We start from the raw sequence: 15536 nt of genomic DNA, 5'->3' as shown, positions 1-15536 counted from the left end.
TATGGACTTTTGATCTATTTAAAAGGCAGTGGAGTATAAAAAGGTCTTGCTAAACAAGGCATTGGCATCAGACTACACTAATATTGTGAATGGTTCAGATCCTTTTATTGAAGGAAAGATATTTGGTGATTGAAGGGAGGCTCAAAAGGTTTATTAGATTGATTCCAGGTATAGAAGGATTTTGGAGAGGACAGGCTGAACAGATTGGGCTTTTGATGATTGAGAGGAAACCTTATTAAGGGGCTTGACAGAGTAGATGCTGAAAAACTGCTTCCATTTGTGGGATAGTCTAGATCTAAAGTCACAATATCAGAGTAAGGGGTCACACATTTTCTACCCGAGGTGGTCAATATGTAGAATTTTTACTAAGGAGGATCGCCAAGACTAGGTCATTAAGTATATTCAAGGTTGAGATAGATTTTAAATCAGTAATGGTATCAAGAGTTTTGGGGAAATGGCAGGCTAACAGAATTGAAGGTTATCAAATCAGCCATGAATATGTGGTGGAGCAGATTCAATGGGCCTACATCTGCTTCTATGTATGGTTTTATAACTTATCTTCAAGAAATACTATTGTACAAAAGTAACCTGAACAACAGTTCTGCAACTATTACATTGCTGAATGCCACCCATCATCTACATGGTCTGTACTAAGCAAGTAATTAGCTCTGGTGTACAAAGGACCAGAGGCATCTAATCATCCTTTTAACAGACAGTCATAACCATGAGTGTTTGATGAATTGTTTTTCTTCTGATTAATGATACATGAATACTGACATTTTGATGTCAGTAGAAAAGAAATGATGATATTGGCTTCTTCATTTCATATCATTGACACCCCACTTTTCTTGCTGTGATCCTGATTTCCTGAAGAGCTCAGTAATATTTAAGATTAATGGTATATATCTTTAATATAGTGCATTATCTCCCACCTGGCTTGACCTATTTGTTGTCTTTGATCCAGATGACCACACCATTCTGCATCACAACTTCTCCTTTGTTCAATTAGTTGACCTGCTCGTGTTCTATTTCTATCCACAAAATCAAAGAACCTCCAGTAATGGCTGATCTTCTCTGCATCATTAGCTCTGAAGCCCCCAAAATGCTGTCATAGTCTCCCTCCTCTTCATGCTCCCCTTACTGACAATCCACTGATAGGTAGTCAGTTTCCATATGCACATTACTGATATTCATCTTTACTTCACCACTATCACTCTTGAAACCTCTGGTTGATGGCTGACAGCATTATTATTTTTTGGAAAAGATAAAGTGATGAAATGTGTTTTTAAAAAAAGCACTTCACAAAATAAATCCATAATTATTCCAATTATTTTCACTAGACTTCTGAAATAGCACAAGAATAGATTTAAATTGTCAGTGCACAATAAAACAAAATCACAAAAGTAAATTGCAGTCATCAACAAATTCAGAAATGTTGAATACATATGCAACTCAAATGCTGTTTGATATATTTAATTAGAAATTAAAGAACTGATGAGACAAAATCCCATATTACATGAAAAAGAGTAGTTTCTGTTGTCCAATAAGTTCCTTCTCAAATTCCTTAACACAAAGACAGGTGCACGCAAAGTGCAACACAGAAGCAGGTCTTAACCATATCATCAACTACCTTCTAAGGCAGCAAATAGTTTTTATGAAGTACTTATATCATTGGCTCAAAGTAACCACGAGGAGGAATTCAGCTAATGGCTTTCTCTTATTGTACTGCTAGCTTAACTATTTTGGTTCTAAGTATTTCAAAAACATGAGCCTGTCTAATTGTTTGATTAATACGGAAAGCGTTGGTCTTGTTTCGTGTTTTTAAGCTTGATCATACATCTTACAATCCCGCATTCTATTTTCCCAGGATCTAGAAGCTCAAGGAGTTCAGGTTCAAACCTATATAAAACAAAATATACTAGAACAATGTTTTATCATTGGTGCTGAGAACCTATGTGCAATAAATACTTTCAATAAAAGATCAAAAACTGGGGAAAATAAAAATGGAAAAAATACAACTGTGGTATAACAAATGATTATGCAACTATAAAGTATCAGCTTATCCTCTTCAGAAAATTTCTCAATTGAAAAAAACAATAAAAAATTCTTTAATGTCCTTCCAGATTAGTCAGGAAGAAGTTTAGGTCAATTTCTGCTGTTTTGAAGAGCCTCTTGAAGCATTTTGTTGAACTCTGCAAGTTGTTTAGCCACATTCTTCACCACTGGCTGATAGTCACTCTCTATACCCTTTGTAGCAATGACTGTTAAATAGAGTTAAGGAAATAACATAATTGTAACTTACAGTTTACAGAAGCGAGTTAGAATTATGAGACACCTACAGTTAATGTATTCAGTGATGTAATCTAAAAATGTTAGAGAATCATTTTAATTCATGTCCCCGAATGCAGGAATTTGGCATGCCTGTATCAGCTGAAAGTTATCTAGCGTAGTCCCATCCTACAGATCGCAGTCCTCAATCCTATAGCTTACGGCATTTGAAGTAATTGCCAAAGTATTTTTTAAATATGATGAGGGTTTCTGCATTTTCTATACTTATAGTTAGTGAGATCCAAATATCCCATTAGCTGGTGAGTGAAGACCTTTACCTTCAAATCATCTCAAGCCTTCTACCATGTTCTGTGGTCAAGGGGATAGTTCTTTCCAATCAACTCTTAAGTCCCTCATAATTTTATACCTCTCAATTAGATTTCCCCTTAGATCCTTCTCTTCCAAAGAAAACAATGTCAGTATATCTCCTCTTGTAAATATAATTCTCCACTATTAGTAATATTCTGAGACATTTCATCTGTACCTTTTCTATACCCAGAACTCTTGTTGCAGTGTAACAAATGTCTTCACGCAGTTCTCGCATAACCTACCCCAACCTTGGCTAATAAATAAAATTATCCTAAATATAATTTTAACCACCTTATTTACTTGGCCCACCATGTTTAGATAATTCTGGATGTACACTCCAAGATTTCTTTGTTTCTCTACACTTACGTACTCCCTTGCATTGTTTACCTTTCCTGAAATCATTACCTTGGCACTTCTCCATACTGATATCCATTTGCAATTTTCTGCACATCCGAATGCATCATTTTAATACATTCCTGTAGTCTATAGCTTTCATCCTCAATCACATGACCAACTTTTGAATCAAAAGGTGCCTTCTATGGTGCAATAGTCCTCACTTTCTGATCAGTATTAGTAACATCAAATGAAGTAGTAAACGTTTTTGATTGATGCTTTCAAATAGGCCAAGGATAAAAAATAATGTTCAGTAAACAAGAAAAAGAGACTTAAGTAGACTTACCAAAAAAAATTGGAATGGTAAAAGCATAAAATCTGCTTAACAAGGGAAACAATCACAGGATTGATGAATACAATGACAGATCATCAAACAGTTAAATGCAGATTTGTTGACGGCAATAAAAATGGACCATCAAGAAGAAGCTGGAAATATTGATAAGTACACAAACTGCAATTGAAAAGGGCAAGCAGTAAAACTAAGCGTAATATCAAGCAGCATGAATGCAACAAATCCATTGATACCATTGCATGCTACAAGCAAACACTGGCTTTATTTATAGAAAAACAAACAGTAATGTGCAACAAAAAAAATGAACTTTGCAATTTTTAAAAATGAATGTTTATTTCATAAATTTTCAGGGATGTAGGAATTTGTGTAAAAACAAAATGGGTCCTCAAAAGTTTGACATTCCTTGAAATAACTTTATTGTTAATGTTATTGTATTTATTGCTCATTGGCTGGTGTTTAAATGATTTCTGGCTATTTATAGCTTTGTCTCTGCTGTTATTGGGATGCCACATAACTTCGAGGAGAAAGTGAGGTCTGCAGATGCTGGAGATCAGAGCTGAAAATGTGTTGCTGGAAAAGTGCAGCAGGTCAGGCAGCATCCAAGGAACAGGAGACCTATTCCTGAAGAAGGGCTTATGCCCGAAACGTCAAGTCTCCTATTCCTTGGATGCTGCCTGACCTGCTGCGCTTTTCCAGCAACACATTTTCAGCTCATGCCAATAACTTCCAAACCATACAATTTAGGAGTACAAGCAGGTCATTTGGCCCCTAGAATCTGCACTGCCAATTCAATAAGATCATGGTTGATCTGATTGTGACCTCAATTTTGCTTTCCTGTCTATCCTCTATACCTTTGATTGCTATCAATCAAAATCCAACAGCTTTAAAATATTTGATGATCCTGCTCCCTCTATTCTGAAGAAAAACAAAATAGACCAATGAACTGTTGAGAAAAGAATTCTCATATCAGGAATAAATGGGAGATATTATTTTAATATGCCTTATTTTAGTTTCACCCACAAGGGAAACAGTCAATTCCCTTCAGGATCTTATATGTTTGAATAAGATCATCTCTTAATAACAGATGGTGGTTTGTAATATCTTATTTAGTCAATATACTCGAGATATTTTTGTATGCTTTTTGGAAGTCTCCAAAGGATGATATGGAGCAGAGTGTAATGAATACCTTCCCAAATGTTTGGTCATATTAGGAAACAATTGTGTAAATTTTCGACTATAACAAATTATACACAAATTATAGTGACAACTAAAGTTGAGCTCTAAATTACATGTCAACACTGGAGTTTAAGGAAGCTTTGGGTGATATATTTGCTTAATAAACTTTTTTTCTGTTGAATATGAAATGTAAAACCTGACCAGGTAGTTGCTGTAGATCAGCCTTTTAGCTCTGACAATCAGCCTTAAAAACAGCTTGGGCTCTTCACACAGAGTGATAAATATTGTTAACAATTTCTCAATATAGTAGCAGCAAATGCACCAGGATGGTTAAAGTAAGGCTGAATGGTAATAAAAGAGAATTAGGAACAGAGAGCAGGTTGAACTATGTAAGAAAAAAGGTCAGTTATGATTTAGTGTATGCAACCTTTGCCTTCAAATCAGAAGGCTGCGGATTTATACATTCCATGCCAACAGTAAAACAGTTCTGAGGCAGTACTGCAGATGTTACACTTTCAATCAGTTAAGCGAAGGCTCTACCTCTCGCAACAGATAAATGTGCCAGATCCCTTCGTATTATTTGAAAAGTAACAAGACAGTTCTTACTGACGTCCTGGATAACATTTTTTCCTCAAACTCAAACAAAACCTTCCATATGCAAAGAAGTTTAATTTAAGCACTTTCTAAACTGCAAACTTAACTGTTGAAGGATACATTCTTTCATAACAAAGTTGTTCTGTTCATGATGCTGCCATTTACGCTCCAGATTCATTAGCTGAAAAGAAAATATTTAGAGGTAAGTTGTAGTTCTAGTATTTAAGTTTAATTTCAGAAATAAACTTTTAACATATTTTAGTTGGAATTCCACAGGTCTTCCCAGATACCAGGTTATGTTGCTGTCTCCATTTCCTTGGAGATGCAGTGAAATGGTATATATCTCATAAATTGGCCTTATGGTCTTGCTATGTCTTGTGCCCAATAAATTTCCTCATCCTCACACATGAGTATATAAAGATACATTTCTCAGTGTCCAATAGGACAATCTCAATTGAAATGTATTGATATTTATATCCATATAGATTTTTATTTAAATTCACTAATCAAACTACCAACTTGGTATAGTGAATGTAGTTGCTTTTGTCTTGTAAAATTTCTTAAAGTATCATATCCTTCAATCAAGAACCAACACAAAAAAGCCTTTCATCGTCTTAAATAACAATTTGGAAATAAAGCAATGGCACTTCTGTTAATTTTCTAAGGCATATGACTATCCAGACCTCATTAACCACAAAACTCAGTAAATATACAGAACTTATTAAATTAGAAACTGATATCATGAGTGCAATGATACATCATAATATAGTATTTGCAAACCCCACTAAATATATAAGCTAGTGTAATAAAGTAAAGCATTTTGCAGATCAAAAAGACAGCAGGCTAACACAATCAATTAAATAAATTCTTTTTGATTAAAAAACACAATAGAATGTTAGAAAATGAAGCAACCTAACCTTTATGACACAATAAAAAACTTACCTTAAGAATAACAATAATAATAAGACAGTAGCAAATAAAAAAGACCCAGCTGGTAGCAAAATAGAAGTCAAACCCAGTACCAGGGATGAGAGCAGCCAAGGACAAAAAGGTCTGAAAATCGTGACACGGATCATGTCATTATAGCACTTACGATCTGTTGGGAAATGCAAATGCTTTTAGGCTACTTCAAACAGATGGAATTATTAGACTTGTTGTGACCAGGTGAGGAAATATGTTGGCACCCCACTTTGTTAAACACCTCTTAGCTGGTTGGAAAGTAGCTATTGCATTTCAATTTAGCTCAATTAATTACATCAAATATGAAGGACAGCAAATTCTATGGTTTTCTTGAGTAGAAGAGAATGGAATTTTATTACCTATTTTTCTCAATTTAATAAGTAAATGCAACATCTAACATATATACACAAGATAGATATTAGGCTTAAAATGGATGGTGGGAGCGTGGTGTTTAAACAGGTAGAAAGGTGCAGTTTAAATTCTCTTTTTAAAGGAGTCATTGAGTTTTGAGAGTGAAACTCAAGTCCTAGTGTTCGAGCTAATATCCAGTATCCTTAGAAGTGGCGAGGTTTGCAAATAACCTTCATTTGTCAGTGAATGTTGGCTTTTCCATTTAATGTTTCACCTGAGTTGGTTTCTGACAGTGATGAAGAAAGAAGTGCTTATACTATAATTTCTTTTTTCAGTCCATGTTGATTTCTCTCTCTTGTTGCTCAAACAAGCTACTGAAATAAAGTTATTTTCTACATTTCAAATCTAATGCGATGTCTTTTTCAAACTGAACACTCCGCAAGTGACTTTTCATCTTTTAATGTGAATTTATTCTGCAAAAGTGAGTAAAGCAGGAGACTTTCTCGATACTTGAGTTTCAGTGGACTTTGATTAAAATGGCAATTCTGACACTGTAAACTTCGTACATTTCATGTCAATTTCTTGGGCTTCTCAGGTGACCACAGCCATTACTTTACATCAAAAGTGTCCTTCGCAAACAATCTTTAGTCAATGAAAATGTCAAATTTTAAAGTCAAATGATGAAATTTGAACATCGATGGTCCAATTTCATTACAATCATTACAGACTTCACAAGAATATAACAAATAGTAGACCATCTGGCCTGTCGAGCCTGCTCCATCATTCAATGTGGCCTTGGGTTAACTCCACTTTCCTCTAGATCTCACATATCAAATATTTGCCTACCCCAATGTCAGAAGCATTTCATCATGGAGCATCCATAATCATTTGAGATAGTGAATTCCAAAGATTTGACATTCTTTGAATAAAGCAATTTCTCCACATCACAGTATTATCAGCATCCTCTCATCCTGAGACTGTGCTCTTTCATTTTAGATGCCTGACCAGCAGTAACAATCTCTCTGCATCTACTCCATCAAACAGCTTCAGAATCTTGCATTATTTCAATGAGGGTTACTTCTTATTCTCTCAAATGTCTTAAAACATAGATTCATTTTGTTCAGCCTTCCATGGTAGGACAACTCCCTCATCACAAGGACCAACACTGTCAATATTTGCTGTACCAACTTCAATGTAAATACATCTTTTGTTAAATGTAGAGATCACAATTGCAGAAGTACACCAGACCAAAGCCTTGTAATAAGGCTCCTTTATTCCTGTACTCTAATCCATTTGCAATAAAGGCCTGCACTGAAGCCATCTGCCTTCCCACTTGTTTGCAGCACTTGCATGCTAACTCACAGCACTTTTCTATGAGCACACTCATGTCTATGAATATCAACATCAAAAGTTTCACATCTTTTAATAAATATTATGGTTTTTTTTTGTTCTGAAGGCAAACATGAATATCTTAACAATACCCTATGTTATAAACTAGTAGAAGTTTTTTTTGCATTACTATCAAGACCAATCCAGTTACGTGAAATCACCAAGGCAACCTCTGCATTTCAGCATTTATTTCATACTAACAACAGAACATTATTTTGATAGATTACGTAAGAATGAGAAGTGAACCAAGATTTATTGAAATGATTTGCAAACTATTTCCAACGTGGCTTATATTAATTCATCACCTTCAAGGGCAATTAGGAAAGGTAACAAAAATTTGGCTTTGCCAGTGACACTCTGACCCTAGCAAGCCCGTCTTCTCAGTTAGCTTCTTAACATTCCTTTAACAGCATGATCTTTACAACAACCTTACAAGACTCAGGGTGGTACTACATGGGTGTGCCACCTCCTTATGTCCAATTGGTAAATAAATAGATTCTTCCTAACTGGATTAGATGATCCTTGACTGTCAGTCAAACAGGCTTTGGCCAACTGCATCTCCAATACTTTCAAAACTAATAAACAAAGTAAATGAAGAATACAAATCTCAAAAAAGCCTCTACAATTCTTCTCCTTGCTTGCAACAAAGATACACCTTTAATTTCTGGATACTCCAGGGAAATCCTATCAAGTACAAAATGGGGAAATCCACTTGGCATAATTTGCAAACCTCCATTCCCACACATTTTATCTTCTGTCATTTTCTTTTGCTTCTTGATCCTATCCTTCACTGAGAGACTTCACAGTTCAAAAGGGTTCCTAATAAAATGACTTGTAAAAGAGCCCATAGAAAAATTAAATCTGTTTGCATCAGAACTGATTTCATTATGAATGACAAGCTCCTCAATTGGGCCTGTGTTTATAGGGATAAAATGTTTTGTGATCACTACTGTCTCTAGTGAGAACAGTTTACTTTTGAAACTTTTATTTGTTGGATTGAGAAACATACAGAATGCCATAGAAATTTTGATAAAACATAAAGGTACAAATTTATAAAACCAGGCTATTGAGATTGAAAACTGGTGTTGATTTAACCAGTCAAGACCTGTGCTCCAAACTCCAAAACCCTGAGTGTGACAAGATTCAGTTCTGCTATTTTCCACAACCTCTGCCGTTGCTCATGACCCAGTTCAGTGACATTGACTGCTCCATTGTAGAGGCAGCAGCAGACTGGTGAGTTAGAATGAAGTGCTTTTGCAGACTCTGTGTGGGAGCAGCATGGATGCAGGTTCTGCTACTCTCTATCGCAGAAATGCAAATAGAGTGGCTATGGATTCAAAAGATAGGAGCTGAATGACAGCCCTTTCAGGCTAGATGGAGGGCAGAATGAAAATAAAGAGGGCAACATGTGGTTTTTCAAACGTCATAATTCTGCCAAGTGACATAGATTTCTCATCCCTGCAGTGTCTGTTCTCTCTTCGCTTAGACTGTCCCCCAGAATTAAAGGTGACTTTCTTCCACTCTAGTGTTGTGGATCTTAAATACTGACTAAATAGACCAACACTGGATTTGCAAATCCCACCACAGGTAGGGTAGTTTTTGTTTGCCAAGATGGGTTGGTGAGATGATTGCATTTGTGCATGCTTCTTCTGCTACGTGCTCATGTCCACCATATGGACTTGTTACAGACTTTCAAATTGTTGGCATTTTCAGAGATGTTTCTTTGTCAGTTAAGGCCATTTTGGACCAAAGTTTCCCATGAGTGAGGATATAACATTTTCTTCAGGGAGATTTGAGGACTTCCTGGAAGCATTCCCTCAGCCTTTTTGGTAAACGCTTGACACATGAATGGCCTATTTAACTCTGTGCTCACTAACCTTTGGTTAAATCACACCTTAATTTTACAATTCTCATTCTTGTTTCCAATCTAATTCGTTGTCTTTTCCAATTTTTATACTGCTCTTTAGCCCTACACGTTCCTACATTTCTGTGTACCAACACTGTTGGCCCATTCAGCATTCCCAATGTTCAATGTTCCACTTTTAGTTGTTGCATGCCCTGCTGATTAAGCAGGAGTTCCTCTCCTTAACGTCTGAGTCTCATTCTCTTCTTTTAAAGGTACTTCTTACAACCTCTCTCTTTGACCAGGAAGTTTTTTCTGTATTGCAAAATGAATAAATTTGCAAAATTGTTGATAATGCTATTCCCTGGAATGCTCATCTTTTTGTGTGAATAGATCAATGTGACAAATTTTATTTGGGTTATCTTTGAAGACTAGCCATTACAAATTTACAGGTTTTAGTTAAAAAAAAATTTAATAAAGCTTTACATTGATTTGTGGCTGCACAAAGTTCACACCCCCTAGTCTGGAACGCAGAGTTTTAAATTGGTATCCAGTCTATGGAACATTTTAAACTATAAAAGTCTGCAAATTCAGATGCTTATTCTGTTATTGCAGATATAAGCATTAAAATTTCTGACTTGATAACAATTATCTAATTTTTTTGCAAATAAAACTAATTCAGCTTACTCTGTTGTTTTAAAATCTGTACTTAAGGGCAGAACATGTATATATTACAATGCTGGAAGGGTCAGAGTTCCAATATGTGTGATGACTGATAAGTAATGACGGGAACAGAAGAATAGCTGAGAGAGGGAAAACAAGTTATTTCGTGTTGTTGTGCTTGAAATTCCAGGAATCAACCAACCCCTTACTTTCAAAAAATGAAAACAGTTACACAACAGCTTGTCTATGAAGTTAGTGAGGTATAGATTTCACTACAGTTCATTTTTGACACGACTGTAGAAACATAACTTTCCTCTTCTAATCAATATAAAATTGTGACAAAGATCACATGAAAGAAAGCAAATAAAAACCTGATCTCATTAACTGATATTAACACCACACTAGAATTTGTTACAAAGAAATCTGCTAAATGTTGAGTCAGTCTTTTCTCTCCACAAATGGGAAAACATTTGTGTTGTCTGAATTGGCTTACTCATTATCATTGACACATACATACATACACACGAAGTGTTGTTACTTCCACAGCCTAGTTTCCTGTTAGTGCCAATTATCTATAATAACTAAAAGCTGCAGTGTGAAGATTATGGGACAACAGTACTAACAATGGCTACGCTTCATAATTCAGAACACCAACAGGAAGCTCAAGTGGTTATCGTGATGATGTTTGTTTCCTAGAAGGTAAATCCAAAGTTCCACATAGTGGGCTAGAAGCAGAACTTGGATTCATAGAGGCCAGAAAAGTGTTTGCAAAGGCCCCATTTTACTGCAAGAAGTACCCACTGCTTAAAATCTCTTAAACAGTTCCATTCTGGTATTGCTCATTCTCACAAAGAATAAAAACTAGCTAGGTTATTGGCAATGGGAAAAAATATATTAAAAAGTAAAGAATTTAATCCCAACTCTCCCACTCTCTCTTTTATTGACATGAATTCAATATCTTCTAAAAGGTACCATGCCAGGATTCCAAACAATAGCATGACAAAGTACAAAGGTGGAATACCTGGAAGAGAATCTGGGATAGACTGCCTATTTCCATTATAATGCCATTAATTCTACCAGCAGGTACAAGTATAGATTTGTAGTGTCGACTGAGAGCAAACTGCCACAACAAGATTTGGACTTCAGAAGTTGATATTTGCAGAGTTGATCCATTTACTTAGGAGCCCAGTCACCAGATTTCACTGCAAGAATGAAACTGCCAATTAAAGTCAAGTTCAGTTTCAATAGCTTTTTCCAGGTCTCAGTCAATGTGCTGACTGTAGATATATGGAGAAGACTGATGATGCTTTATGGAGCAGATCTGCTAGTCCAATCTGTATTTTTTTGACTGAATAGCAGCAGAAAGGCCCAGATATTACAATGGCCAGATAACCGTTTTTCTGGAATAGATGGGCATTGCGAATCCCCACTGTAGCAGACTCCAAAAGAATTGCTTGGGAAATTGATAATTCCATTCGACAATTCCTCAAGCTACACTGAAAGTCTTAAATTAAATTGTAGAATGCAGAGAGTCCTAGTGAGTTTTGAGAAGACTGTAGCTCAGGTTGAGTGTAGGTTTGCTCGCTGAGCTGGAAGGTTCGTTTTCAGATGTTTTGTCACCATACTAGGTGAACCTCCGAATGAAGCACTGGTGCTGTAGCCCACTTTCTATTTATATGTTTGGGTTTCCTTGGGTTGGTGACATCATTTCCTATGGTGATGTCATTTCCCGTTATTTTTCTCAATGGGTGGTAAATGGGATTGAGTCAATGTGTTTGTTGATAGAGTTCCAGTTGGAATGCCATGCTTCTAGGAATTCTCATGCGTGTCTCTGGTTGGCTTGTCCTAAGATGGATGTGTTGTCCCAGTTGAAGTGGTGTCCTTCCTCAACCGAATGTAAGGAAACTAGTGAGAGTGGTCATGTTGTTTTGTGGCTAGTTGATATTCAAATACTCTGGTGGCTAGTTTTCTGCCTATTTGTCACAGTTCTTGCAAAGTATTTGTAAAAGACATTAGTTTTGCTTGTTGTCTGTATAGGGTCTTTCAAGTTCATTAGCTGCTGTTTTAGTGTGTTGGTGGGTTTTGTGGACTACCATGATGCCAAGGAGTCCGAGTAGTCTGGCAGTTATTTCTGAGATGTCTTTAATGTAGGGGAGAGTGGCTATGGTTTCTGGACATATTTTGTCTGCTTGTTTGAGTTTGTTGCTCAGAAATTGGCGGATTGTGTTCGTTGGGTACCCATTCTTTTTGAATACCCTGTATAGGTGATTTTCCTCTGCTCTGCGTAGTTCCTCTGTGCTGCAGTGTGTAGTGGCTTGTTGATATAATGTTCTAATGCAGCTTCCTTTGTAGATGTTGGGATGATTGCTTTTGCAGTTCAATATTTGGTTCGTATGTGTTGTTTTCCTATAGACGCTGGTTAGAAATTCCCTTTTGGCTGTTCGCTCTACAGTGACATCTAGGAATGGCAGTTTGTTGTTTTTTTCCTTCTTGTTAGTGGATTTTATGCTAGTAATGGTATTATTGAGATGTTTAAGCCTTCCTCTAATTTGTTTCGTTTGGTGATGACAAAGGTGACATCCATGTAGCAGAGCCAAAGTTTGGGTTGGATGGTTGGCAGACCTGTTGTTCAAGTTTAGGCATTATTGCCTCTGCTAGGAACCCTGATATCAGAGATCCCATGGGTGTTCCGTTGGTTTGTCTGTAGGTTTTGTTGTTGACGGTGAAGTGGGTGGTAAGGCATAGGTCCACTAGCTTGATGATATTGTCCTTGATGATGAAGTTGTTGGTGTTTGGTGTATGTCTCTTTGGTTCTTCTAATAATGTAGTCAATGTTTCCTTGGCCAGGTTGATGTTGATGGATATGAACAGGGCTGTTACGTCAAAGATGATCATTATTTCATCCTCTTCTACCTTGTTGTCTTTGATGGTCTTCAGGAATTCTTCAGTGGAGTGGATGGAATGGTGTGAGTCTTCTACTAAATGTTGTAGTCTTTGGTGTAGCTCTTTGGCCAATCTGTAAGTTGGTGTTCCAGGTAGCGAGACCATGGGTCTGAGGGGGTCTCCTGGTTTGTGAATTTTGGGGAATCTGTAGAAGCCTGGTGTCTTGGATCCATCTGGTTTCATTTTTTGGAAGTTGATCTTATTTATTTCTCCAGATTTCTCAAGCTTGTTTGAGTAGGGCTGTGATTCGGTTCTCTAGTTGTGGGGTTGGGTCTATCGCCACCTTTTGGTAAGTATTGGTATCTTCAGGTAGTGCATTCGCTTTCTCAATGTAGTCTCTTTGATTTAAGGTGACTGTCAAAGTGACACAAAGATTGGTGGAGTAGCAGAAAGCATAAGGGACTGTCAGAGAATACAGAAGGATAGAGATAGACTGGAGAGTTGGGCGGAAAAGTGGCAGATGGCTTTCAATCCAGACAAATGTGAGGTGATGCATTTAGGCGGGTCTAATTCTTCAGCGAATTATACAATGAATAGAAGAGCTTTGGGAAAAGTTGATGGGCAGAGAGATCTGGGAGTGCAGGTCCATTGTACCCTGAAGGTTGCTGCACAGGTGGATAGAGTGGTCAAGAAGGCATTTAGTATGCCTTCATTGGACGGGGTATTGAGTATAAGAGCTGGCAAGTCATGTTAAAATTGTACAAGACATTGGTTTGGCTGCATTTAGAATACTGTGTATAGTTCTGGGCACCACATTATCAAAAGGATGTAGACGCTTTGGAGAGGTTGCAGAGAAGGTTTATGAGGATGTTGCCTGGTATGGAAGGTGCTAGCTATGAAGAGAGGTTGCGTAGATTAAGTTTATTTTCACTAGGAAAAAGGAGATTGAGGGGGACCTGATTGAGATTTACAAAATCATGAAGGGTATAGACAGGGTGGAGAGAGACAAGCTTTTTCGAAGGGTGAAGGATTCAATAACAAGAGGTCATGCTTTCAAAGTGAGAGGTGGAAAGTTTAAGGGGGATACATGCGGTAAGTACTTCACGCAGAGGGTGGTGGGCGTTTGGAATGCGTTGCCAGCAAAGGTGGTAGAGGCAGGCACGGTAGATTCAGTTAAGATGCGTCTGGACAGACGCATGAATAGGTGGGGGGCAGAGGGATACAAATGCTTAGGAATTGACTGACAGGTTTAGACAGTACATGTGGATCAGCTCAGTCTTGGAGGGCCGAAGGGCCTGTTCCTGGGCTGTAAATTTTCTTTGCTCTTTGTTCTTTGTCAAGCATCCTTTGTCTGCAGGTAGGATAACAATGTTTTTTTTTAGTCTTTTTAGTGCTTCCTTTTCTTTTGCATTGTGTGTTTTGTTCCAATTTCCTAATTAATGTTGGTGCGACTGTCTGTTTGATGGTTTGCTGGGTTTCTTCTGTGAGTTGGTTGTCTTTCAGTGTTGTTTCTAATGCTGTTAAGAAATCTTTCTCATCCGCATCCTGGAAATTGTAATTTAATCCTCTAACTAGGACGGCTTTTTCAGTGTCTATTAAGAGAGTGTCAGATAAGTTTTTTATCCATGCTTCTATGTTGTCAGTGCTGTTATTTTGTGTAAGTTTATCTAGTTTTTCTCTGCAGGTCTAGTTTCTCATTTTTTGCATTTGTCACATACGGACGAAGAAGTTTACCACTTCGACTGGGATAACACATACATCCTAGGACAAGCCAAACACAGAATTCCTAGAAGCATGGCATTCCAACTGGAACTCTATCAACAAACACATTGACTAAATCCCATTTACCACCCACTGAGAAAAAGAATAGGAAATGGCATCAGCATAGGAAATTATGTCACCACAGGAAATGACACTACCAACCCAATGAAATCCAAACATATGAATAGAAAGCTGGCTGCACCACCAGTGCTTCATTCGGAGGTTCACTGAAGTTGTTACCTAGTATGGTGATAAAGTGTCTGAAAATGAACCTTCCAGCTCAGCGAGCAAACCTATATGTAGAGAGTTCTGATTAAATTAAGTAAAGAGCTATTTGGGAAAAGTTAGACTATTAAATTAATAATCTAACTTCTGAATAGCAATTCCACTGATGGCATAGTTCCATTGTGACTGGACCCAATCCCCCTTCCTCCCCACAGATCCATATTCTTCCCTTCCCAAGTTCGGGTCTGCTTCAACTACCCAACCACAGAACAGGTTTGTCCGCTAACTTCATTGCTGGACCCAACCTTTTCTTTCTCTTCCCTTCTCCCCTCCATCCCCATATAACTTACAATGCCCTGCCCAACTTGA

General features: G+C 37.3%; 1 protein-coding gene across 1 annotated transcript in view; it reads right to left on the bottom strand.

The window, feature by feature from the left end:
- Positions 1 to 1457: 1457 nt before the first annotated feature.
- The window catches only part of ift74 (intraflagellar transport 74), a 116518-nt gene continuing 102439 nt past the window's right edge, over positions 1458 to 15536 (bottom strand). The window contains exons 18-19 of the mRNA XM_060846200.1: positions 5213 to 5273; positions 1458 to 2261 (exon numbers count right to left, since the gene is read on the bottom strand). Of these exons, the coding sequence (XP_060702183.1) occupies positions 2146 to 2261; positions 5213 to 5273 (177 nt within the window). The 3' untranslated portion in view covers positions 1458 to 2145. The remainder of the gene's footprint in view (positions 2262 to 5212; positions 5274 to 15536) is intronic.

This window comes from Hemiscyllium ocellatum, chromosome 2 (genome assembly GCF_020745735.1).
Source record: "Hemiscyllium ocellatum isolate sHemOce1 chromosome 2, sHemOce1.pat.X.cur, whole genome shotgun sequence".
Lineage (NCBI taxonomy): Eukaryota > Metazoa > Chordata > Chondrichthyes > Orectolobiformes > Hemiscylliidae > Hemiscyllium > Hemiscyllium ocellatum.
This window is presented reverse-complemented; position numbering and strand designations above follow the sequence as displayed.